This window comes from Bombina bombina, chromosome 7 (genome assembly GCF_027579735.1).
Source record: "Bombina bombina isolate aBomBom1 chromosome 7, aBomBom1.pri, whole genome shotgun sequence".
Classification (NCBI taxonomy): Eukaryota; Metazoa; Chordata; class Amphibia; order Anura; family Bombinatoridae; genus Bombina; species Bombina bombina.
Genome location: NC_069505.1, coordinates 568,081,914 through 568,109,655, shown reverse-complemented (window position 1 = coordinate 568,109,655; position 27,742 = coordinate 568,081,914). Strand labels below are relative to the sequence as shown.

General features: G+C 38.3%; 1 protein-coding gene across 1 annotated transcript; it reads right to left on the bottom strand.

Annotated features, from left to right (window-relative positions):
• Positions 1-907: 907 nt before the first annotated feature.
• LOC128667064 (major histocompatibility complex class I-related gene protein) lies at positions 908-27,140 on the bottom strand. Its single transcript, XM_053721948.1, has 6 exons — positions 27,016-27,140; positions 17,464-17,727; positions 13,455-13,739; positions 7,578-7,850; positions 6,060-6,167; positions 908-1,319 (listed from the first exon to the last, which is right to left on the bottom strand). Exons 1-6 carry the CDS (start codon positions 27,068-27,070, stop codon positions 1,282-1,284), a joined length of 1,023 nt encoding a protein of 340 aa, XP_053577923.1. The 5' UTR covers positions 27,071-27,140; the 3' UTR covers positions 908-1,281.
• Positions 27,141-27,742: the final 602 nt, after the last annotated feature.

The following is a 27,742-nucleotide window of genomic DNA, read 5'->3' as shown; positions in this document are numbered from 1 at the left end:
ATTAATAACAGTGTGTGTATGAGTGTGTGAGTGCATTAATAACAGTGTGTGTATGAGTGTGTGAGTGCATTAATAACAGTGTGTGTATGAGTGTGTGTGCATTAATAACAGTGTGTGTATGAGTGTGTGAGTGCATTAATAACAGTGTGTGAGTGCATTAATAACAGTGTGTGTATGAGTGTGTGAGTTCATTAATAACAGTGTGTGTATGAGTGTGTGAGTGTGTGAGTGTATTAATAACAGTGTGTGTATGAGTGTGTGAGTGCATTAATAACAGTGTGTGTATGAGTGTGTGAGTGCATTAATAATAGTGTGTGTATGAGTGTGTGAGTGCATTAATAATAGTGTGTGTATGAGTGTGTGTGTGAGTGCATTAATAACAGTGTGTGTATGAGTGTGTGTGAGTGCATTAATAACAGTGTGTGTATGAGTGTGTGAGTGCATTAATAACAGTGTGTGTATGAGTGTATGAGTGCATTAATAACAGTGTGTGTATAAGTGTGTGTATGCATTAATAACAGTGTGTGTATGAGTGTGTGAGTACATTAATAACAGTGTGTGTATGAGTGTGTGAGTTCATTAATAACAGTGTGTGTATGAGTGTGTGAGTGCATTAATAACAGTGTATGTATGTGTGTGTGTGAGTGCATTAATAACAGTGTGTGTGTGAGTGCATTAATAACAGTGTATGTGTGTGTGTGTGAGTGCATTAATAACAGTGTGTGTGTGAGTGCATTAATAACAGTGTATGTATGTGTGTGTGTGAGTGCATTAATAACAGTGTGTGTGTGAGTGCATTAATAACAGTGTGTGTATAAGTGCATTAATAATAGTGTGTGTATGAGTTCATTAATAACAGTGTATGAGTGCATTAATTCCTGAAAAAAAGGAATTCAGAAGTAATCAATTCAAATATCATGAATTTTGTTTTAATAATTGTATTAACAAAGTTATTAAAAATATTGCAGATTCAATCCAATATGAACAGCTGTTAAAGTCCCAGCTCACTATTTTTTTTTTTGTGTAAAGTTCCATAATGAAAATTAATTTATTTCCTACTTTGATTATATAATAATAATGGAAAAGAGGAACTAAAGAAAAATGATATTGATAGCTGTGGTTTTATGGTGTAGTAAGAATACATTTTAAATAAATACATATAAATATTAATCATCCTTGTGACTACAGGCAACACACATATGCTGAAAAGCTGTTTCTCATTTTTGGAAACCTATGATATAATCATCATGAACAGTAAAAGCAGCTGATAATTCCATAAATTCACCCTGGTTCCAAAGTATTTACTCTCTGATGCTGAGCTGTAGAATTTAAGAAAGAAAAGCAAAACATTAATTATTGGAACATTTGGAACTGACATAGAAAAGAAAAAGTCTCACAAAACAATAGAAGTTACATGGACAGTTAGGTTATTAAAGGGACACTAAACCCAACTTTTTTCTTTCATGATTCAGATAGAGCATGATATTTTAAGCAACTTTCTAATTTACTCCTATTATCAATTTTTCTTTGTTCTCTTGCTATCTTTATTTTAAAATCATGAATGTAAGCTTAGAAGCCAGCCCATTTTAGGTTCAGAACCATGGATAGCACTTGCCTATTGGAGGTTTACATTTACCCACCAATAAGCAAGCATAACCCAGGTTTTCAACCAAAAATGGGCCGGCTCTTATGCATCACATTCCTGCTTTTTAAATAAATATAGCAAGAGAACGAAGAAAAATTGATAATAGGAGTAAATTCGAAAGTTGCTCAAAATTGCATGCTCTATCTGAATCATGAAAAAAAAAAAAAAAAAAAAAAAAGGGTTCAAAATTAAAGGGACATGAAACCCCAAATTTCTCTTTCCTGACTCAGATAGAGAATACAATTTTAAAAAGTTTACAATTTACTTCTATTGTCAAATTGCGTTGTTCTCATGTTATTCTTTGTTGAAGAGATATCTAGATAGGTAGCATGCACATGTCTAAAGCACCACATGACAGGAAATAGTGCTGCCCAGGGGCATGTTAAGGCATAGGCCAACAAGGCCGGTGCCTAGGGCGGCAGATTTTGAGGGGCGGCACTTGCCGTGGCTGCACTGAATATGCGGTCATTAAAAAAAAAAATTTACTTGAAAGTGCATGCTACAACCGTTTCAAGCTTTGCCAAAACCAAATATGGCTACTGGGCCCTCATCTCACACCCACCGTCGCCTCCCTGAGGCCAGACGCACCGCCCTCTTACACCTCCGCGGGATTCAGACTGAAAGCAATGATAGTCCTGTCTGAGATTCACGGCTGTCCGGCTCCTGCCGCGTCATGTCTAGTTATTCGCGTCCAGTCCAGGAATGTGGCTGATGCCACCAGGTAAGCAGGAGGGACTGGGTATAACCGCAAGTGCTAGTCTGGTGTATGTATGCGCACGACACGTTAGGCTTGAGGCCTGCGCCTGTCCCCATCTGAAACCTGGAACCCCAGAACACACCATGGATGGAGGTGTAGCCAGGACAGATAGTAAAGGGGATCTAAGCTTTCAATCTCTAGTCTAATGCACAGGATAGACTAAGCACAAATTAGGGACAACGATACAGCAATAGAATAAATGAGAGATGAAGCCGAGTACACTACACCCCTACTATCCCTAGGACATTCTGTCTAAGTTACTGATTGCTTATGTTTGCATGAACTAGAGACAACTGAGACACTTACATCCCCAAGTACGTTTACTACCCAGGTATAGCTCCTTTGGTTATTACAAGGGAGGGAGTCCTAGGGATAGTAGAGGTGTAGTGTACTCGGCTTCATCTCTCGTTTATTCTATTGCTGTATTGTTGTCCCTAATTTAAGCTTAGTCTATCCTGCGCATTAGACCAGAGATTGAAAGCTTAGATCCCCGTTATTATCTGTCCTGGCTTCACCTCCATGGTGTGTTCTGGGGGTCCAGGTTTCAGATGGGGTGGAGCTGACTTTATCTGTGTCCTTTATGCCAGCTGTATTCTGCAGATCTCTGTGCACTCTCATTATTTGGTGGAATTGGTGCTAATATTGTCAGTGACCGGTCACTTGGTTTTTGTGCATAGACTTTCTTATTAGTTTATGCATTTTGGAATGTTTGATTTATTTTGTACATTCTATGGCCTCTATTTAACAAAGTCTGGCGGACCTGATCCGACAGAGCGGATCAGGTCCGCCAGACCTCGCTGAATGCGGAGAGCAATACGCTCTCCGTATTCAGCATTGCACCAGCAGCTCACAAGAGCTGCTTGTGCAACGCCGCCCCCTGCAGACTCGCCGCCAATGGGCCGCCAGCAGGGAGGTGTCAATCAACCCGATCGTACTCGATCGGGTTGATTTCCGGCGATGTCTGTCCGCCTGCTCAGAGCGGACAGGTTATGGAGCAGCGGTCTTTGTGACCGCTGCTTCATAACTGCTGTTTCTGGCGATTCTGAAGACTCGCCCGAAACACGGGCCGTCAAGCTCCTTTCGGAGCTTGATAGATAGGCCCCTATGTATTGTTTGCTTTCAAGTGGTTCTGATATCAGTTTTCAGGTGTTGCAGCATCTAATTCACACATGATGTGGATATTATACCTAGTCTGTCCCTTATATAAATAATTGAGCCATACACACACACACACAACATGCAAGTCCTGGGGTGAACATTTTCTAAACAAAAGTCAAATTATACCCTGACCAAAAAATATTATGGTTGAAAATAGCCTAAAACCTAGGGGGGGGGGGGGCAGCAGAATTGCACAAAACCTAAATACGCCACTGGTGCTGCCCTTTAGTGCTCTTGCTAATGTATAACACTGTTGCAAAACTGCTGCAAATAGCAGACACTCCTGAACTTATGGTCCTGCTTTTCAACAAAGGATATCAACAAAACAAAGAAAAATTGATAATAGAAGTAAATTGGAAAGTTGTTTAAAACTGTATGCTCTGTCTGAGTCATGAAACAGATTTTTTAGGCTGTATGTCCCTTTAAACATTCAGGATTCAGATAGAACATGCTGTTTTAAGAGACTTTCCAATTTACATTGATTATTAAACTGTGCAAAAAAAATTTATATACACACTTTTGAGGCACCAGTTATTTGTAGATGTCTGTGATTGGCTGATTGCTGTCACATGATAAAGGGGGCCGGCAAATCAAAGGAAATTTTTAAATTTGTTAGTAAAAAATCTACAGCTCATTTAAAATGAATGTAACTCTACCATATTTAATGGTCCTATAATATAAGAGTATATAAAAAGAACAAGGAAGTATTATAGGGAACAGTTATATGGCATTAGAGTGTTTACCCAAATTAGTAATACTATTCTAAAAAAAAGATTTGGCTGATGAAAAAAGTTATAATACATAGGTCAAGACAGGACCTAGATTCAACAATGAATGTATATTTAACGTTGGATGGAGTATGCATTGCAATGACATTATTTTATTTACACATATTATTATGAATATTTGTGTATATGTACATATGATCTATTGACACTATACACATTGTTTATTTTGTGTCTGACTTTGTTACCATGGAAACTGGTGTTGGTGCAATTTTGTACACATGAGGGGAGGGGCTTATGGTCTTTAAATGTTTGCTGTGTTTCACTGTTTATTGTCTGAGGAAGGGGAGTAAGTCCCTGCAACGTCACTAATTAAAAGATATTTGTAGTTTTGAAATCCAGTGAGTTCTGTCCATGTTTGAAATATTCGTACCTGTTGGACGGAACCCTGGTCATTGGCATTAATGTAAAGTCAGAGTGTGGGCCATAGCGTTCCAAAGTAAACAGTGCTAAAATAACTAGATAGGTACTGTACATTTAGTTTATGCCTATTTGGCGAGTCATCTGATACATGAACAGCCAGATACGTTGTTGGACTAAACAGATCAAAAACAAATGATTGCTTGACCAAATTGATTTGTTAATTCCTTTATGCAGTTTGTCACCAACAAAAAGATGCAGGAAGGGGGAAAGGAGCTACTGTATATCGTTTGGCTTATCAGCTCATTTGTTTGTAATGATGTACAGTGATATCTAACCATTCATGTGCCTATCACCCCCTGTCTATCCTGCCATAATATTGATTTTAATGACAGCCAATCAGACACTAAATGTTGGATTTTAGTCATACAGGCTTGCCCAATGAAGCCTTAACCTAGTATAGGAAGGTGAGAGACTAGAGGAGGCTCAGACATGTTTAACCACTTTGACTAAAGCCACTGGAATGTGCAGTTGTGTGACTTCTATACCTTTGTGAGCTAGTTATTGACTCAAATTCAATCAGCGAGTTGTATGTTCTGTTAGCATTGAAATATATACGTTATTTTAATTGTTAGAATTCTATAATGTAGGATTTCTGTTAAATTTAGTTGTATAAACTTGCTGTTCCCATAAGAAATAATAGTAACAAATCCAAATTCAGTCGAAATAAATGCCCAACATGAATCAAATTCACCCGAACCGAATGTTGGGAAAATCTAAAACAAATTTTTTGCTCTAAACCAATTAGAGTATGTTTATTTTGTACTAGAAAGTCCTTATAATGCAGTAACTTTCACTGTTTTAAAAAAAAAGAAAAAAAAAACAAAACATTAAAATCAGTACATTCCAAAAGATAATAAAATCAAAACATTAATTACATACAAATTTTGTAAATCATATTTATAGGTTGTCATTACATTAACATAACATTGACCTACATATGCTTCTTTAACTGATGTACTGACTTTTTCTTTCTGCACAGATATGTAAAAACCAAAATTTATAAAAAAAATTAAATACTGACCAATTAACTCCTATTATCAAATTTGATTTGTTCCCTTGGTATCCTTTGTTGAAGAGCATACCTACATAGGCACTAGTGGGGAACTAGCTGGTAAATGGTGGTTGCATATACAATATATGTCTCTTGTCATTGGTTCAGCTGATGTATTCAGCTAGCTCCCAGTAATGCATTGTTGCTCCTTCAACAAAGGATACCAAGAGAATGTAGGAAATAAGATAAGTAAATTATTATGGAAAAAGTGTTTATTGAATAAAATATAACTCAACTCACCTGATTTTTTTTTAAATGTAACAATTGCAGCACAGATAGCTGCAAGAATAAGGGCAGCAGGAACAACAACAATAATCCAGGAGATAGGTGATTTGCTCCTCCCAGGTTCTGATTGAACAATATGAAAAATGAAAAAGAATTAAAAAAAACTTAAAGGGACATTGAATTCATATTTTTTTATTTATGCATCAGAACTTATTTACTACACTGAAAATGATTTTCATGCAAAAGAAATGTTTAAAAAAATGTAAAACTGTCATTTTTATTAGAAATATATGATTTGTTTGGCAGACCTGGGACACACCTTCTTGAAAAGCCACTTGAATATTACATCACTTCCTTTAATTTGTCTGCTTTTCATATTTAAAGGGCTGTAAAGTAAAAATTAAAACAGAAAGAAGAGAAGGGCGCCCACAAAATGGTGCAGTACTTTCTAAAAGGTTTAATCGATATCATAAACAAAGGTACATCAAAATAAGCCTGTCCGTTAAAGGTTTGGTGTAACTGCTTATCAAAATAGAGAGATCCTCTGTGTATTACCAAAAGGACTCTGTCATTGAGAAGTTTATAGCACCTGATGAAAAGCGTTGTGATTTCTCTTGCAAATATATGTGCTTTTAAAAGTATAACTGGAGTCTGTTTACAAGGTTTTGGGCTGCTATAAACGTCTCAATGAAGAATTTTGAGTGCCTAGTGCAGCACAAAACCTAAATATGCCACTGTATACAAGTCATGTACCTTGTCCCCTGCCTAGACTGCCTGAGCTGCACATGTTTTAGTATGTTAAAGGGACACTGAACCCAATTTTTTTCTTTTGTGATTCAGAGAGAGCATGTAATTGTAAGAAACTTTCTAATTTACTCCTATGATCAATTTTCTTCAGTCTCTTGCTATCTTTATTTGAAAAAGAAGGCATTTAAGCTAAGGAGCCAGCCAATTTTTGGTTCAGTACCCTGGACAGCACTTGTTTATTGGTGGGTGCGTTTATCCACCAATCGGCAAGAACAACCCAGGTTGTTCAACAAAAATGGGTCGACATCTAAACTTACATTCTTGCTTTTAAAATAAAGATACCAAGAGAATAAAGACAATAGAATAGAGACAAAGTTGCTTAAAATTGCATGCTCTATCTGAATCACGAAAAGAAAAAAATTGGGTTCAGTGTCCCTTTAAAATAGACATACAAACCCACATTTGTATTTCATGATTTGGAGTCTACAAAAACAACAAAACATTTTCAATGTACTGCTATTATCAAATTTACTTCATTCTCTTGGTATCCTTAGTTAAAGAGCATACCTAGTAGATTCAATAGAATGCATGTGTCTGGAGCACTATACGAAAGCAGTGTTCAAAAATGTACAACATTGTTTAATGTATTGATGCAAAACTAAAAATTGGATTATGTTTAAAATTGTACACTCTATCTGAATTAAGATTTTTTTTTTCTAGTTTTAATATATGATAATAATAAAGTCATATTATATAGGTCATATATATATATATATATAGACACACCCCATTGTATGATCATGATGTTCTCAAGGCTGCTGTGATCCACATGACAGAAGTAATTGTCCCCGTCCTCAGGTGTCACATCCACAGTCACCTTGAGCTGATATGTCCCATCAGGGTTGGGGAGGATAGTTTTTGCTTCATCTGTATAAACCTCATCACTTTCATTTCTCATCCATTTCACGTCCACATTTCGCGGGTAAAACCCAAAGACTTGGCAGTGAAGCTTTGTGATGCCCTCGGTTTTGTGTTCAGAAATATGCACCTGTGGGCGGACTGACACAAAAAGGAAGAAACTAAAAGACTGCGCAAACTGTTTACCACTGTCTGAGTATGAGTTCTTACCATCAAAAATCTTCTATTGCTTAAAATGAATGCCCATTCAAGCCCCCAATATACATTTTGTCTAGGATATCTATCCATCCATCTATATATCATCTATCTGTCTGTCTGTCTATATCTGTCTCTATCTATCATCTGTCTATATCTGTCTGTCTGACTCTATCTATTAATTAATGCCCATTCAAGCCCCCAAAAATCCAAGTTATGCAAAAGACGTTCCTTATGAGAAGAAGGATTAGGACAAAAAGAAGGAACAACAATTTCATGATTAATGTTTCGATCCAACATCACCTTAGGGAGAAACCCCAATTTAGTACGAAGAACCGCCTTATCAGCATGAAAGATAAGGTAAGGGGCATCACACTGCAGAGCCGAAAGCTCAGACACTCTGCAAGCGGAAGAAATAGCAACAAGAAACAAAACTTTCCAAGATAACAATTATATATCAACAACATGCATTGGCTCAAACGGAGCCTGTTGCAAAACTTTAAGAACTAGATTAAGGCTCCACGGAGGAGCAACAGGTTTAAACACAGGTCTGATTCTAACCAGTGCCTGAACAAAGCCTTGAACATTTGGTAAGTCTGCCAGACGTTTGTGCAAAAGGATAGATAATGCAGAAATCTGACCCTTTTAGAGTACTGACCAAAAGACCCTTCTCCAGGCCATCTTGAAGAAAAGACAAAATCCGGGGAATCCTCACCCAGCTCCAGGAGAACCCCTTTGTCTTAGATTTGCAGCAATAAAGATATTTACGCCATATCTTATGGTAAATCTTGCAAGTAACAGGTTTGTTAGCCTGAAGCATAGTTTCAATGACCGTTTCAGAAAAAACATGTCTAGACAGAACTAGGTGTTCAATCTCCAAGCAGTCAGCTTCAAAGAATCTAGGTATGGATGGAGGAAAGGACCCTGAATTAGAAGGTTTTTCCTCTGAGGTAACCTCCAAGGAGGTAGAGATGACATCCTTACCAGATCCACGAACCAGATCCTGCGAGGCCATGCAGGAGCTATTAGGATCACTGATCCTCTCTCCTGTTTGATACAAGCAATGACTCGTGGAAAGAGAGCAAACAGAGGAAACAGATATGCCAGAGAAAACCTCCAAGGAACCGCTGGAGCATCTATCAGAACGGTCTGAGGATCTCTTGATCTCGAACCTTACTTTGGAACCTTGACATTTTGGCGGGACGCCATCAGATCCAACTCTGGAACCCCCCACCTGAGGGTTATCTGAGAGAACACTTCCGGATGGAGAGCCCACTCAAAGGGATAAAAGGTCTGTCCGCTCAGAATATCTGCCTCCCAGTTGTCCACTCCTGGAATGTGGATGGCAGATAGAAGACAATTGTGGGTTTCCGCCCACCGCAGAATGAGAGTCACCTCCTTCATGGCTAAGGAGCTCTAAGTTCCTCCCTGGTGGTTGATGTGCACCACTGAGGTGATGTTGTCCGACTGGAAACCGATAAACCGGACTAAAGATAGTTGAGGCCACGCTGATAGGGCATTGAAGATAGCTCTCAACTCCAAGATGTTTATGGGAAGACAGGACTCTTCCCGAGACCACAGACCCTGAGCCTTCAGAGAACCCAAAACAGCTCCCCAACCTGACAGGCTGGCGTCCATAGTAACAATCTCCCAGAAAGGTCTCAGAAAGTGCCCCGAGATAGATGTTTCTGTGACATCCACCACGAGAGAGAGTCTCTTATTAGAGGGTCAAGAGTTATTCTCTGTGATAAATCTGAATGCTCTCTGTTCCATTGACGGAGCATACAAAGTCGCAGCGGTCGCAGATGGAACCGAGCAAAAGGAATGATGTCCATGGATGCCACCATCAAACCAATCACCTCTATGAATTGAGCCACTGATGGACAAAAGGCAGACTGGAGAGAAAGGCAGGAAGCAAGAAGTTTGGATTTTCTGACATCCATCAGAAAAAAATTAATGGACAGGGAATCTATTATTGCCCCTAGGAAAAACACTTTGGTAGTTAGGATTAGAGAACTATTTTCCATACAATGACACACAGGGAGGTTCTATACGCAATTTAAAAAGGCCTCCTTCTTTACCTGGTTTGAGGATAATCTTGACATTAGAAATCTGCCCCTTGGAGGGCAAGACTTGAATCCTATCTCCCCAGCCCATGGATCTGGGACATCGCATATCCAAGCCTGTCGAAAAAGAGAAAGCCTGCCCCCCACCTGATCCAAATTTGGACTGGGGGCAGATACTTCATGCAGAAGGCTTCTTATTTTGTTTCCCCTTATTCCAGGACTGACTTGATTTCCAAGTGGACCTGGATTGGTCAGGTTTGGAAGAGGAAAATAAGGATTTCTGTCCCTTAAAGTTGCAAAAGGAACTAAAATTAGAAGACTGCCAACCCCTAGGTCTTTTCTTCTTGTCCTGAGGAAGGAAAGATCCCTTTCCACCCGTAATCTCCGAAAATTATCTCTGCAAGACCAGGTCCAAACAGAGTCTTACCCTTATAAGGTAAAGCCAAGAGCTTGGCATTTTAAGAAACATCAGCTGACCAAGATTTTACCCACAGAGCTCAGCGAGCTAGTACAGTGAAGCTAGACATCTTAGCTCCCAGTTTAATTATCTGCATGTTTGCATTACAGATAAAAGTATTGACCAGTTTAAGGGCTTTGATCCTATCTTGGATCTCCTCTACCATAGTTTCCACTGAAATAAGATCAGACAAGGCATCGAACCAATAAGATGCTGCACCTGCAACTGTGGCAATACGCACTGCAGGTTGCCACTGTAATCCTTGATGTATGTAAATATTTTTTAAGTAAGTCTCTAGCTTGGTATCCATTGGATCCTTAAAAGAGCAACTATCCTTTATAAGAATAGTAGATCTCTTGGCAAGAGTAGAAATTGCTTCTTCTACTTTAGGAACAGTGCGCCATAAGTCACGAATAGAGTCAGCAACAGGAAACATCTTCTTACAAACAGGGGAAGGGGAAAAGGGAACTCCTGGCTTATCCCATTCCTGAGCAATAATTTCAGACATCATCCTTGGGACAGGAAAACCCTCCTCAGAAGATGGGGAATCATAAACTCTACCCAATTTAGAAGACTTTGTGGGGTTGACCGCAACTGAAGGTTCAGAGTCATCTAAAGTAGCTAGAACCTCTTTCAGTAGTAACCGGAGCTGTTCAAGCTTAAATCTAAAATTAACTTTTTCAGTTTCTGAAGACTTTTCTGCTAAAGTGTCAGAGTCTGAGATCTCACCTTCAAAAGCTACTGAAGTATTCTCCTCATCAGACATCTGAGAAAGAGTGGCTAATGCAGACCTAGAGTCAGAAGTCTTACTATCAGGCAGATGTTTAGATTTTCTCTTATGCTTACCCGATGAAGGGAAAGCTGACAAAGCCACTGTTACTGCAGAAGAAATCTGAGCGGCAAAATCCCCAGATAAAAAAAAAACACCCACAGGTGGATAAGAGGACACAGAAGGCATAGTATGAGAAACAATTAAGGCTTGGGGCGTTTGAGGAGAAAGCTGAGGCATGTCACGCACAGCATTATCCTGAGAGACAGTAGGCTCAAAAGGGAGTAATTTGTCCTTAAATTTTAGAGTCTTGGTAAACAAGAGGAGCAGAATTGCATAGGCAGAACAATTTGGGCCTCTAAACAAAGTAAACATTTATCCATAGAGATGGACTGATCCTGTTCTGAGTCCATGGCTATGATGTAACAAGTCCCACAAGTAATTGCAAAATTAAGAAATTAAAACAATTTGGGCCTCTAAAGAAAGTAAATATTTATCCATAGAGATAGACTGATCCTGTTCTGAGTCCATGGCTATGAGGTAATAAGTCCCACAAGTAATTGCAAAATTAAGAAATAAAAATTAAGCAATTTTAAATTCAAATAATTATCAATGAAAATTAAATATCACATTGTAATAATAATAACCATAGAAGATAGCTTTTAGAAACAACCTCAGATAGCCTGAGGCTCCTACCACCAAAATAAATACCTCACTAGTAAGAGGAAAAAACTGACTCCTTGAAAAGATCCTCTCTTCTTAAATGATCCGGGTAGATGATGTAAATAAAGCTGACACGAAAAAAGCTGGAGACTCTCTCCTCCGTAGCAAATGCTTACTGTGGTCTCAACAGGACCCCTCCACTAAACCGGATGTGCGGGCATCACGTGACCGGGCTAAAATAAAAACTGTGCAATATTTCTTCTAAGTGAAAAAAATGCGCAAAGTGATAGACAGTTAAAAAAACGGCTCTTCCGTTTAATACACAAATAATCCCTTAATAGCCCATAGCCTCAATACATAGCCACAGGTTAAATAATAAAGGAAATCCTTTACAATTAACCACTTACATCCCTTAGCCAAATGTTAAGTCTCATTACTGAATTAAGTGTGCCAAATATTGTCTCATATTAGGTGTACCAAATATATTGTCCCCATATGAATCCTTAAAAAAAAGGATTATTATGTCCCAGAAAAGAGGATCTGAAAAAGAGGGTTAACCTCTTAAGTGCTGCTGTCCTTCTGTGCCTAGAAGGCAAAGGCACTTACCTTAGATCCAACTGCATAATAGATGCTGATCCTTAGGTGTGGCAGGCACTTTGCTCCCTGTCATGGACCTGTAGGAAAAGAAAGAACAGAGTAATCAACTCTGGCTTTCTACAAAGGGGTAGCAAAGTGTTAAAAGTAAAGCAAAGACATCCTCGCTGCCTTTTAACTGCTAAAAGCCACCACTACTCTTACTCAAGAGATTGTCGTGGACACAGCTAGACCCCAATTCTTGCTTGCAGGGAAAAATACCCATAAAAGGATTAAAATCTTCAGACACCAACTTCGCACAACCTTCATTGACAGAGGCAAAGAGAATGACTGGGGATTATGGGTAAGGGAAGTTCCACTTAACAGCTTTGCTGGGGTGCTCTTTGCCTCCTCCTGCTGGCCAGGAGTTGAATATCCCACCAGTAATTGTAATGATGTCGTGGACTCTCCACGTCATAGGAAAGAAAATTGTGTTTCATGTCAATTTTATAATATATAGAAAATTACAGTTGTATTAAAGCTACATTCAAATCCAACATTTTTATTGTTTAAAAAGATAGATAATCCCTTTATTACCCATTCCCCAGTTTTGCAGTCAACATGGTTATATTAATATACTCTTAACCTCTGTGATTACCTTGTGTCTATGCCTCTTTTGACAGCCCCTGATCAAATGACTATTTATTATCTATTGACTTGCATTTTAGCCAATTAGTGCTCTCTGGAGAGAGCACAATGTTATCTATATGGCTCACATGAACTAGCAGTCTCTTGTTGTAAAAAGCTAATAAAAAAGCAGGTGATAAGAGGCTGTCTGTAGTGGCTTAGAAACAGGCAGAAATTTAGAGGTTTAAATATTATAAAGTATATTAATATAACAATGTTGGTTGTGCAATGCTGGGGAATGGTTATTAAAGGCATTATCCATCTTTTTAAACTATAACAATTTTTGTGTTGAATGTCCCTTTAATTTTACATGATTACATGCTGTGACTTCTAACCTTTTTTATATAGCTCCTCATTTCCGTGGTGGAAAAATTGCTTTATCCATCTAATGCAGTCCTTTTCAATATAAGCTTTATCTCTTGCACCTAGTGCACGGTTCCTGTTCCATCGTTGTGTTATGAACTGAGCCTCTTGCGTTACAGGGATATACACCAATCTATCCTTATCAAAGACAATAAACTCCTTCCCGTTAAAGCCATACTCTTGATAACCATCAATGCTGCCATCTTCATGCAACTCACAGGCGAACTTCACCTGGAATGTGTGAACATCCTTGACGTCTGAAAATAAAAGTGTTAGTGTCACTTTTGTTAAAAAGTACAAACTGGGAAGCGCTAAAGAGCTAGGATAAATAAACAATGTATAGTATTAAGAGTTAAAATATAAATAATTAATTTCATACAGAAAATAAGTTGTGTCCACAACTATAAAAGCACAGACACAGCAGAAAAAACAATCGTTATAAAACAATACCATTGAGATATATGGTCATGGATTCTAATACCTTATAGAATAAATAATCATAAAATAATGAAATGTTACACCTTCTCAATATTAATGCTCTGTCCCGTATAAAGACTCAGTCCAATAATGGAACTCAGGGTAATTGGTACATAGAAGGACACCAATAGTGTATAATTCACAAAAGAGGATAAAGGGCGCTCCTACCAGACTTCCGATATTTGCACGGCATCAGCTAGTTGAACCTCTGTATACAATAGCTCCAGGCACCAGTATTGCGTACCAAACTTTCCAGCGTCTTACCCTAGATCAACGGATTTCAGTCATGTGACTATTACAAACCACGTGTTTCCTGCTTGCCAATTGGGAAACTGATAAGGAATATTTTCCTCTCAGATTGGTTGTCAGTTCCATGGAAATTTTGAAATCCTTACTATATATTCAGAAATGTGAAAGTGCACGTCACAGGGATTTATGTTCCCAAGCAAACCAAACAGGTTACAACTGCTACGCGTTTCAGCGATGTATACAAGCCTTTATCAAGAAGTCTTGTTAAAAGCAATACACAGAAAATGATTCTCACATCGAAATAAAACAATTAGGGTGCCTCACCTAATGTATATTTGATATGTATATAAGTGACCGGAGAATAGGGGAACCACATGTATAGTTGCCAACTGCCCTGTTCTTCCTGGGACAGCCCAGTTTTTGGCTTTATGTCCCTGCCTTTTGAGCTTGTCCCTTGAACAATTCAGTTTGTATTTAGTTTATAAATACTATGTGCAAAGCAGTACTCACACCACAGAGGTTAGTGTTATTAGTCTCATTGCTTATAGTATATTTTTATCTGTAGTTTTCTTTATCTGTGGTCTTATGTTACAGTGAAATTCAGCAGTGTGAGGTCAGGTAAGGGGAAGCCATGAGATGTGATATATAATACTAGGGTGTAGGGATGCACCGAAATTTCGGCCGCAGAAAGTTTCGGCCGAAAATTGCATTTTTGGCTATTTCGGTTTTTGGTTTTTTAGCCTGTTATTTTAGCCTGTTATTTTCGGTAAAATGATTGTGTAGCATGTTTCAAATTTGATGCTAGCCTAGAGCTGCTGTTTAAGTTTATTACTTGACTTACTGTTCTGCATATAATGAGTTTTCTAGGACTATACTTTATTTGGATAATTATTAAAAAAAAAACCTGTTAAATATGATTCTGTTACATAAAACTAAATAAAGATATTTATAATTGTTTAAAGTAGGGATGCACCAAAATTTTGGTTTCAGAAACATTTTGGCCGAAAATGGCATTATTGTTTGCCTGTTTTTTGTTTTTTTTTTCTTGGTAAAATTATTATGTAGCATATTATTTTTTTAAGATATTTTTGTCCAATTTTAGTGTGTTACTTTCAATAAAAGTGTGGGATTTTTTTATTGGCTCTAATTATGCAAAAAAAAACCTAAAAAAATTTATTTGATAAAATAAATTTTCGGCATCAGTTTCGGTTTTCGGCCAAGTGCATCCCGGATTTTCGGATTCGGCTTTGGTCCAGAATTTCCATTTCGGTGCATCACTACTAGGGTGGTAAAAACGTAGTGTGTGATGAAGCAAGACATCTCAATAGTGTTGCACAATTTGGAACATGTTTAATTTCCCCAATGTATATACTGAGACTTTGCTTAGCTGGGGCTTAAAGGGACAGTCAACACCAGAATTTTAGTTGTTTTAAAAGATAGATAATCCCTTAATTACCAATTCCCCAGTTTTGCATAACCAACAGTTATAATTATACAGGTTTTACCTCTGTAATTACCTTGTATCTAAGCCTCAGCAGACTGCCCCCTTATTTCAGTTCTTTTGACAGACTTGCATTTTAGCCAATCAGAGCTGTCTCCATGGTAAATTCACGTGCATGAGCTCAATGTTATCTATATGAAACACGTGAACTAATGCCCTCTAGTGCTGAAACACTATCAAAATGCATTTAGTTTAGAGGCGGCCTTCAAGGTCTGAGAAATTAGCATATGAACCTACTAGGTTAAGCTTTCAACTAAGAATACCAAGAGAACAAAGCAAAATTGGTGATAAAAGTAAATTGGAAAGTTGTTTAAAATTACATGCTCTATTTGAAACATGAAAGGTTTTGTGGGACTTGACTGTCCCTTTAAGACATCAGGCTTTTCATGTGCTGGGACTGGACTTCAAAGAACATACAAAAAATGTACTAGGTCTGACAGCATAGATACCAAACGTGAATATTTACCTCATAAAATGCCACCAGCTTGTTACACTTTCAATAGTGTCTTAGCAAAAGTAAAACATAAAAATAAGTCCTCAACTTATCTACATATATTGTTCTCAGCAGCCCCAAGACAGCAGTTAGCAGGTTAAACATATAATTATATTAATTTCAGGCTGTGTCACATCTATATAAACTAGGGTTCTTTGTGGTGTCCTGCCATACAGATGCTGAGTGTCCTGCTATACAGATGCTCGCCAGAAATGCTCCATAATCTGTCCGCCTGCTCTGAGGCGGCGGACAGACATCGCCGGAAATCAACCCGATCAAATACGATCAAGTTGATTGACACCCCCTGCTAGTGGCCAATTGGCCGCAAATCTGCAGGGGGCGGTATTGCACCAGTAGTTCACAAAACTGCTGGTGCAATGATTAATGCCGACAGCGTATGCTATCGATGTGGGGCGGACATGGTTCGCTATAGCGGATCATGTCCGTCCAAACAATGATAAATGGACCCCAATGTGTTTAACCCCTGCAAAGAGATTAAACACATACTTAGTTAGTTCCAGAGCAACAATACATTGCTGGGAGCTAGCTGAACAAATCCTGTGAGCCAATGACAAAAGACAAATGTGGTGTAAAGTGGACATTGAAAATCATTGACACTTTTGTAGGCAGTATTATGTGGTGCAGCAACAGCAAGCTGGCACTCACAGACACCAGATGACTCATCAATTCAACCACCAGCAAATTCCAGAAACCTTTTAAAAATAACAAATCTTATTGTGTCACTGTAAAAAAGACAAATCCTCAGCATGTTTCTTAGCCACACATGCTTACAAAATTGTGAGTGATTTTCAATATCCACTTATCATTTATACACATGTGGCTGAATTGTGCCATGTGCCATGTTATTTTAGAGCATGTTATTTTAAGACACTTTTAAATTCACTTCTATTTTCAAATATTCTTTGTTCTCTTGCTATCCATTGTTGAAAAATAATAAACTAGTGGGGGTCTAGCTGGTCATTGGTGCCTGCACACATTTGTCTTTTGGGATTGGCTAACTAGATATGTTCAGATAAATCTCAGTAGTGCATTGCTGCTCCTTCAGGGAATGACGCAGATTTGATAATAAAAGTAAATTGGAAAGTTGTTAAAAATTGTATGTGGTATCTGAACACTGAAAGAAAATAATTCTGTTTCATGTCCCTTTGACAGTCTATACATTTATGTCTCCTTATAGTACCTATTACAATGGAGAATCATATTTGTAAGTGGAGTTTATGTTTTTTAGTTTTTTTCTCACCAATTGTCTGGTTGTGCAGACTCGCTATCAAACGTGCAAAATGTTTGTGGGAGTTTGAAAAGTAATGTCCAAGATTAGTCAACTCCTCCCAATGTTCAGTTCCTAAACCAGTTTCCATCCATTTATAAGTAGGCAGAGCACGAGGTTCGTCACTGGTGTATTTCACACACTGTATGTCATCAACGTGTCCAACCACAGAGAATATAGGGACCTCAGGAATTGATGATAAGACTGTGCTGAAATAATATCGCAAGGAGTGACTCTCTGAAACAGAAAGTGAAAGCGAGCAGGCATTAATAGATACATTTTAGATAAAACAGTTAGCATAATATTAATTGATTAATTTCACTGTAGTTAAAGCTAGAGATTGCGCAATAAATTTTACACACAGATATAATTACAGTAAAAACGATTGGTGAGCACTCATACTTCTAAAGTTATAATGTTTACATTTTCCTAATTAATTTTAAAACACCCACTGTGGTTTTAAAGGACAATATTCAAAAACCTGCAACTATACATAAAACGTGGTGGACTGCACTATCAAACCACAGTGTGTACATATACGTCTTCATGGACCTCGCTTTGTGCACAGGGGCACAGTCCTGCTGTAATAGGTAAGGACCTTCCACAAACTGTTGCCAAGAAGTTGGAAGCAGCCAATCATCTTAAATGTCTTTGTATCCTGTAGCTTTATGGTGACACTTCACTGGAACTAAGGGGCCTAACTCAAACCCTGAACAGCCGCTTACTATGATGCCTCCTTCACCAAACTTTACAGCAAGCACATTGCATTCCAGTAGGAAGAGTTCCCCAACCATCCGCCACATCTAGATCCTTTCAACTGACTGTCAGAGAGTCAAATGTTATTCCTAGGTGTTGTTTCAAACCTCCTGGTTCCCTAAACCGTGCACACAGCTTCCAACCAAACACACTGGGCAATGCCACCATTTCTGGATTTTCCTACAAACATACAAAACATGGACTGCATTAGAAAACCAGAGAAGCTACACATTCACATGCTCTGGCACAACTCAATGGTAGGATGCTCACAAAGCACTCACAGATAGCTGCATTTAAATTCAGTGATTCAGACAGTTAACCCCAGGCTAGCCTGGGTGCAAAGTCCAACAGGAAAAATCATATTATATACCCTCAGGTCTATACAACTAGTTAGACCCATGCATCATGCTTGTTTGCATCTTATTTTGTTTGGTTAGAAGTTTACATGTGGAGCTATAGGTTAGGGGCCCAGGTTAGAAGAAGCCTTAATGCAGCTCCTGCAGTGATAACCATCTGGCCAAATTCTATAACTAACTTGCATTTTAATAAGATGTGTGCATGTAAGCTAGTGATGGCTTCTTTGGGTGCTGTTATACTGTTTATATCATGTATTATATATATATATATATATATATATATATATATATATATATATATATATATATATATATATATATATATATATATGTGCCTACCCATCTCATGTTACTTTTAGTAACTAACACCTTTTTCTAAAAGTCATATAAGCCATTTTTTAAATTTTTGTACAATCACAAGGTTGACTAGGAAAGCTGTAAATAATGTTAAATTTAAAAAAAATGCCATACTTATGTCAGACATATAAATGAGCATTACTTTAGCTAGACACATGTCTTTTCTTTGGCTTGAAATCGTCACAGTATACAGTGATATATTCGTGTTATTTTACAGATCCAGCCAGATATAGTCCCACATTTTATGGTTATGTATGCAGACAAGGTTCCCAGACAGGGAACTTATCTATCTGTAAAAATGCGAAGAATAAAAAGAATACACAAATCACACTCTTGCCATGACTCCTGAAAAGCGAAGTGATACTCACACATAAAATTTAACTTTTATTGAAGAATTTAAAATGATGAAATTATTAAATATATGAGTTGTTTATTTGTATAAGTTTGTTTAAAAGACCATTGCATGTATATTAGAAGATACAATTCACTTTATTATGGTGTTAAAAGGAATTTAAAATCAAAATTATTCTTTCATGATTCAGATCAAACATGCAATTTTAAACAACTTTCTGTTTTACTTATATCATCGATTTGTTCTCTTGGTATCTTTTGTTGAAAGCAGGGACGTATGTATAGAAATTAAAACAAAAAAAAAAGGTTCCGGCTCACTGTAAGTCCCATGTCACAAAGTAAAAAAACAGGATGATTATAAAAACAAGGTATTTATTGGTGAACTATAAAAACGAAAAGTAACAGAACTTAGGTAATCAAAGAAAAAACGAGGACAAAAGGGAGCAACTACCACACTTGCTCACTGCATAACAGGCTAATCTGCCTCCTGTCTATTTAAAGGCATATGCTTAATTGAAAAAAAAAATCACTTAAAAAATAAATTAAAGGGACAGTCAAGTCCAAAAAAAAAACTTTCATGATTTAAATAGGGAATGTAATTTTAAACAAGTTTCAAATTTACTTTTATCAGCAATTTTGCTTTGTTCTCTTGGTATTCTTAGTTGAAAGCTAATTCTAGGAGGTTCATATGCTAATTTCTTAGACCTTGAAGACTGCCTCTAATCTCAATGCATTTTGACCACTAGAGGGCATTAGTTCATGTGTTTCATATAGATAACATTGAGCTCATGCACGTGAAGTTACCCTGGAGTGAGCACTGACTGGCTAAAAGGCAAGTCTGTCAAAAGAACTGAGATAAGGGGCAGTTTGCAGAGGCTTAGATACAATGTAATCACAGAGATAAAAAGTATATTAACATAACTGTGTAGGTTATGCAAAACTGGGGAATGGGTAATAAAGGGATTAGCTATCTTTTTAAACAAAAAAAAATTCTGGTGTTGACTGTCCCTTTAACTATTTCATTACTGGAGCATATATCTTATTCCAGCATCAGGCTTCCCTAATCATGGTTACATTTATATTGATAATGAGAGATATTCCATCTACATTTTTGTCTACTTTTTCATCCATATCGGGAATATAGTTAGATTTTATTCATTACATGTAAATATTTTTTTTTTTGAAGACTTTTTGATAAAACATAAGTATGTAAAAGGTATATAAGATGAATACATTTACATCTGCCTCCATATTTATACCCCATGGATTTCTGGTATGTAGAGTAAAAATTCACTGTACTTTTTTTTTTACTCAAAAAAATAATCCCTGCCCCCCCCTCTTTTGGAAAAAGGGACATGATCAATAGCTTGACATATGTATAGAAGTCTGCCCATTTCTGCATTTCTGGAGCACTATATAGCAGCAGTTTTGCAAGCATGTTATTCATTTGCAAGAACACTAGATGGCAGCAGTATTTCCTGTAATGCTCTAGATTCCTACATAGGTACTTTTATCAATCACCTTATCATTTTCTATCACATAATTCCATGGCAACTGATAATAGATGTAAATTGGAAACGTTTTTTAAAATGGTATGCTCTATCTGAATCACGACAGAAAAGTTTTGGGTTTCATATCCTTTTAAATAAAGTAATATGTTACTTTATTTTCTTCTCATTTTCATTAGTTTTTTCAATATACAGAACCACTTCCTATCCACTTAAAGGATAGGAAAGTCAAAATTAAACTTGCATTATTCAGATCGAGCAGGTCATTTTAAGACTCTTTTAAATTCACTTCTATTTTAAAATGTGCTTCGTTCTCTTAGTATCCCTTGTTAAAAAAATGAATACGCACATAACATACACTAGTGGGAGCTGCTGCTAATTGGTGCCTGCACACATTTGTCTCTTGTAATTGGCTAAATAGATGTGTTCAGCTTCCTGTCAGTAGTGCAATGCTGTTCCTTCAGCAATGGATAACAAGAGAATGAAGCAAATTTGATAATATAATTAAATTGGAAAGTTGTTTAAAATTGTATGTTCTATCTGAATCATAAAATAACATTTTGGGGTTTACTATCCCTTTAATAATAATTATTAGAGGTGATACAATACATCACCAATAAGGTAGTATTTGCACATTTAAAGGGAGAAAGCCTTGAGTAGTGCCTTTAAGGTTGTTGTTTTAATCCAATCCATCTGTGTTTGCAGGCAGCAACCTAACATTCACTGCATACATTTTATGATCGCGCAAGCAATCATTTGTGCAATGTTGCCCCCCCCCCATTTTTGTGCAATCAATAGAAATAGAGAAGTACATATCAACTACCTGCATAGTCTGGAACTGTTTTTTAAAGTATACTGCAAAATGCTTTTGTTTAATTTTAAGTGCACAAAACTTCATTCCAAATTTGACTTTCATGTCCATTTAAAGAAAATTAAACTTATAACTGATTTGCCCTTAAAATGATTAATAATACATATTTATTGAGTTTCATTAACATGGTGGTAAAGAATATATAATTTAAAAGTTACTATGCATTCTTTACCTTATAAATATCTTAACACATTTTTTTAGTGATGCACCAAAATGGAAATTCTGGACCAAAACCGAACCCGAAAATCCAGGATGCACTAGTCCGAAAATCGAAAACTGTATTTTTTTCATTTTTTTTTGCATCATTAGACTCTTTAATGAATGAATGAATCTGAATTGAAAAACTGCACGCCAATAAAATAACCACACTTTTATTGAAAGTAACTAAAATTGGACGAAAAAAAAAAAAAGATAGACATTTTCAGCCAAAATGTTTCTGCATCCCTACTTAAAACAATATTAAATATCACTATTATTCTGTATTTTGTTCTGTGTAACCAAATCAGATTTAAAAGGTTTTTGTTTTACCAATTATCCAAATAAAGTATAGTCCTAGAAAACTATTATTATATGCAAAACAGTAAGTAAAGTAATGAACTTAAACAGCAGCTCTAGGCTAGCATCAAATCTGAAATATGCTACACAATAATTTTACTGAAAATAACAGGCAAAAAAATGAAAACCGAAATAACCGAAAATGCCATTTTTAGCCGAAACGTTTCTGCGGCCAAAATTTCGGTGCATCCCTACATTTTTTTTTATACAAATTATTCTATAAAATATTTAAAATCTTTGCAAACCAGCTTTAACTGGCCCTCGTCCCACTTTATTTATCTTGCTGTAATGAAGTGACATATAGGTCCTCATGTACCTGAATTGGGAACTTGTCCGTCCACCTTCATGGGGAAAGACAGTGGACACTGTACATTTGATGCCTTGATGTCCTATTGCTTAAGTACTTCCATGTGCAGTGGCGCCCCCTGCCAGGGCCAGTCAATCCCCCCTTACATACGTGATGACTGATGCTTCTTACATTGTGGAAAGCTGTGTCGCTGACAATTAAGGGCTCAAAAGCTGCTTTACATTGATCCCATAAAGTGGTTCTACCCAATCAATACTTTCTACAGACTGCATGCCCACTATGTTAGCCACATGGGGGGGGGGGTCCCTTTCAATTACTGTACATGCTCAAGAGGTCCTACATTTGGATTATCAGTCGGGTCAGGGTCATGCCTGTATTACTAAATGGGCTGCATGGCACGTTATCACTTTGAAGGTGCTGGCTGCAGATTCAGGAGCTAAAACAGATCATTTTCAAGGGTGTAGGTAGCAGATCACGTAATAGGTAAGAAAATTAAATCTAATAAAAATACTTAGACCTTTTCTTGGAACAAAATACTGTAAACATAGAAGTTTAATACCACTAAGTACTTTTATCAATCGCCTTATTTTCTATAACGTTAAATATTTTGCAATTAATTTCAATCTAAAAAATTTCCACTGATCAGTGAGGCTGGACTGTATCTTACAGATCTCAAAACTGACCTTGCAACATGCTATATATATATACACACACACATACAGACACACACCACATATATCATGTTCCCCTGCTCTCTGCACTTACTTGTTTATGTCCTATAATGCTTCAAATTGAGCTAATGACCCTAAGCTGCCCTCTCAGTTCCAAAGAGCAGTCTGTTTCAAAATAATATCTTATGTTCTGGCTGATTATTTCATTGTTCATGAGCTGTGCCTGTATGCTGAGGGTGATTTGAGGAAATTAATAAAACAGTGCAACAGAGGTGTCTGTGACTCACTGACAAGGAAGTGTCCTGACTGAGCACAGTGTACATATTATTAATTTCCCTGGTGTGTGTCTGCATGCATGTGATGTGTGTATGTGGTGTGTCTGTATGTGATATGTGTATGTGGTGTGTGTCTGCATGCATCTGGTGTGTGTCTGTATGTATGTGATATGTGTATGTGGTGTGTGTCTGCATGAATGTGATGTGTGTATGTATGTTTGTCTGCATGCATGTGATGTATGTATGTGATGTGTCTGCATGCATGTGGTGTGTGTGTATGTTGTGTGTCTGCATGCATGTGGTGTGTGTATGTTGTGTGTCTGCATGCATGTGGTGTGTGTATGTTGTGTGTCTGCATGCATGTGGTGTGTGTATGTTGTGTGTCTGCATGCATGTGAAGTGAACATCACTCCCACCTTTTCAGTCCCCCACCTCCTGTTTCTCACCCTCCTACCCATTTAGATTGTAAGTTCCCACGGGAACAGGGCTCCCAATTCCTCCTGTATTTGTTTGTTAAATTTTGTCTGGTGTCTCATATTGTACTGTCCTTTTATCTTTGTTACCTATGAACAGCGCTGCGGAATCTGTTGGCGCTTTATAAATAAAGAATAATAATAATAAATAATAATAATAAGTGTGTATGTGGTGTGTGTATGTTGTGTGTCTGCATGTATGTGGTGTGTGTATGTTGAGTGTCTGCATGCATTTGAAGTGTGTATGTGTATGTTGTGTGTCTGCATGCATGTGGTGTGTGTATGTTGTGTGTCTGCATGCATGTGAAGTGTGTGTGTATGTGGTGTGTGTATGTTGTGTGCCTGCATGCATGTGGTGCGTGTATGTTGTGTGTCTGCATGCATGTGATGTGTGTGTGTATGTATGTTGTGTGTCTGCATGCATGTGATATGTGTGTGTATGTATGTTGTGTGTCTGCATGCATGTGATATGTGTATGTGGTGTGTGTATGTTGTCCTGATTGAGCACAGTGTACATATTATTAAGTTCCCTGGTGTGTGTCTGCATGCATGTGATGTATGTATGTGGTGTGCCTGCATGTATGCGATGTGTGTATGTGGTGTGTCTGCATGTATGCGATGTGTGTATGTTGTGTGCCTGCATGTATGCGATGTGTGTATGTTGTGTGCCTGCATGTATGCGATGTGTGTATGTTGTGTGCCTGCATGTATGCGATGTGTGTATGTTGTGTGCCTGCATGTATGCGATGTGTGTATGTTGTGTGCCTGCATGCATGCGATGTGTGTATGTTGTGTGCCTGCATGCATGCGGTGTGTGTATGTTGTGTGTCTGCATGCATGCGGTGTGTGTATGTTGTGTGTCTGCATGCATGCGGTGTGTGTATGTTGTGTGTCTGCATGCATGCGGTGGGTGTATGTTGTGTGTCTGCATGCATGCGGTGGGTGTATGTTGTGTGCCTGCATGCATGCGGTGGGTGTATGTTGTGTGCCTGCATGCATGCGGTGGGTGTATGTTGTGTGCCTGCATGCATGCGGTGGGTGTATGTTGTGTGCCTGCATGCATGCGGTGGGTGTATGTTGTGTGCCTGCATGCATGCGGTGGGTGTATGTTGTGTGCCTGCATGCATGCGGTGGGTGTATGTTGTGTGCCTGCATGCATGCGGTGGGTGTATGTTGTGTGCCTGCATGCATGCGGTGGGTGTATGTTGTGTGCCTGCATGCATGCGGTGGGTGTATGTTGTGTGCCTGCATGCATGCGGTGGGTGTATGTTGTGTGTCTGCATGCATGTGGTGGGTGTATGTTGTGTGTCTGCATGCATGTGGTGGGTGTATGTTGTGTGTCTGCATGCATGTGGTGGGTGTATGTTGTGTGTCTGCATGCATGTGGTGGGTGTATGTTGTGTGTCTGCATGCATGTGGTGGGTGTATGTTGTGTGTCTGCATGCATGTGGTGGGTGTATGTTGTGTGTCTGCATGCATGTGGTGGGTGTATGTTGTGTGTCTGCATGCATGTGGTGGGTGTATGTTGTGTGTCTGCATGCATGTGGTGGGTGTATGTTGTGTGTCTGCATGCATGTGGTGGGTGTATGTTGTGTGTCTGCATGCATGTGGTGGGTGTATGTTGTGTGTCTGCATGCATGTGGTGGGTGTATGTTGTGTGTCTGCATGCATGTGGTGGGTGTATGTTGTGTGTCTGCATGCATGTGGTGGGTGTATGTTGTGTGTCTGCATGCATGTGGTGGGTGTATGTTGTGTGTCTGCATGCATGTGGTGGGTGTATGTTGTGTGTCTGCATGCATGTGGTGGGTGTATGTTGTGTGTCTGCATGCATGTGGTGGGTGTATGTTGTGTGTCTGCATGCATGTGATGTGTGTATGTTGTGTGTCTGCATGCATGTGATGTGTGTATGTTGTGTGTCTGCATGCATGTGGTGGGTGTATGTTGTGTGTCTGCATGCATGTGGTGGGTGTATGTTGTGTGTCTGCATGCATGTGGTGGGTGTATGTTGTGTGTCTGCATGCATGTGGTGGGTGTATGTTGTGTGTCTGCATGCATGTGGTGGGTGTATGTTGTGTGTCTGCATGTATGTGATGTGTGTATGTTGTGTGTCTGCATGTATGTGATGTGTGTATGTTGTGTGTCTGCATGCATGAGGTGTGTGTATGTTGTGTGTCTGCATGCATGAGGTGTGTGTATGTTGTGTGTCTGCATGCATGAGGTGTGTGTATGTTGTGTGTCTGCATGCATGCGGTGTGTGTATGTTGTGTGTCTGCATGCATGTGGTGTGTGTATGTTGTGTGTCTGCATGTATGTGATGTGTGTATGTTGTGTGTCTGCATGCATGTGGTGGGTGTATGTTGTGTGTCTGCATGCATGTGGTGGGTGTATGTTGTGTGTCTGCATGCATGTGGTGTGTGTATGTTGTGTGTCTGCATGCATGTGGTGGGTGTATGTTGTGTGTCTGCATGCATGTGGTGGGTGTATGTTGTGTGTCTGCATGCATGTGGTGTGTGTATGTTGTGTGTCTGCATGTAAGTGATGTGTGTATGTTGTGTGTCTGCATGCATGAGGTGTGTGTATGTTGTGTGTCTGCATGCATGTGGTGTGTGTATGTTGTGTGTCTGCATGTATGTGATGTGCGTATGTTGTGTGTCTGCATGCATGTGGTGTGTGTATGTTGTGTGTCTGCATGTAAGTGATGTGTGTATGTTGTGTGTCTGCATGCATGAGGTGTGTGTATGTTGTGTGTCTGCATGCATGTGGTGTGTGTATGTTGTGTGTCTGCATGTATGTGATGTGCGTATGTTGTGTGTCTGCATGCATGTGGCAGGTTGAGAGTATTGCAGTATATACACGCACACTTTCTCTAAATATACCTTTTTTTCTATACTCTGCAGTAACAAGTTTTTATTGTTTATTATTCATACTTGTTATTGCAGCTGCCATTATGAAGCGTGGAGAGATGGCCTGCAGCTATTAAAAATGTACGCAATAGATATAATAGATAAACTGTTAAGTTCCTTGTATAAAATAAAAAAAACTTACCTGCATGGACACCACATCCCAGCAGATAAAACACAAAAAGTGATAGTATTTCCATATGTCTATAAATTAATTAAAAACGTCCTGCTTTATTTCATGGTGTAAAGTAGCTAGCTCTGAAAGTGAAAGTGAAAAAACTATGCATTGCTATTTGGTGATCATTTCCTGTTGTAAGAAGTTTACCTGTTATAGTGAGAAGGGTCCAGCTGCAGACTGGAGCTCCACTCTAGACAGGAAACATGTGACCTCCACTAAAAGCTTTTTTTTTTTTTTTTAATCAACTTTAATGTAACAGACGAAACATTTTGCAGCCTTCTTGTTCTTCTTAATGTTCACTCACAGTGGTTACCTTATAAATGACAATCAGCATAAACCACTATGAGTGCACATTAAGAAGAACAAGAAGGCTGCAAAATGTTTAGTTTTCAGAATGATTGCCTATAGGTTGTCTGTTACATTAAAGTTGATTTAAAAAAAAAAAAAAGCCTTGAGTGTAGGTCACATGTTTCCTGTCTAGAATCAGTGTAGGTCACATGTTTCCTGTCTAGAGTGGAGCTCCAGTCTGCAGCTAGACTACTTTGGTTATAGTGGTTGCAACAGAAAACTGTTATTTTTTTCTGGTTATGTTTTTATCTTGAAAAAATAGAGAAGTCACCGTGATAAACACAATCACTGGGCTTCTATAGGAGGCGCTATAATAATGAACAGATATAAAGAAGAATATATAAAA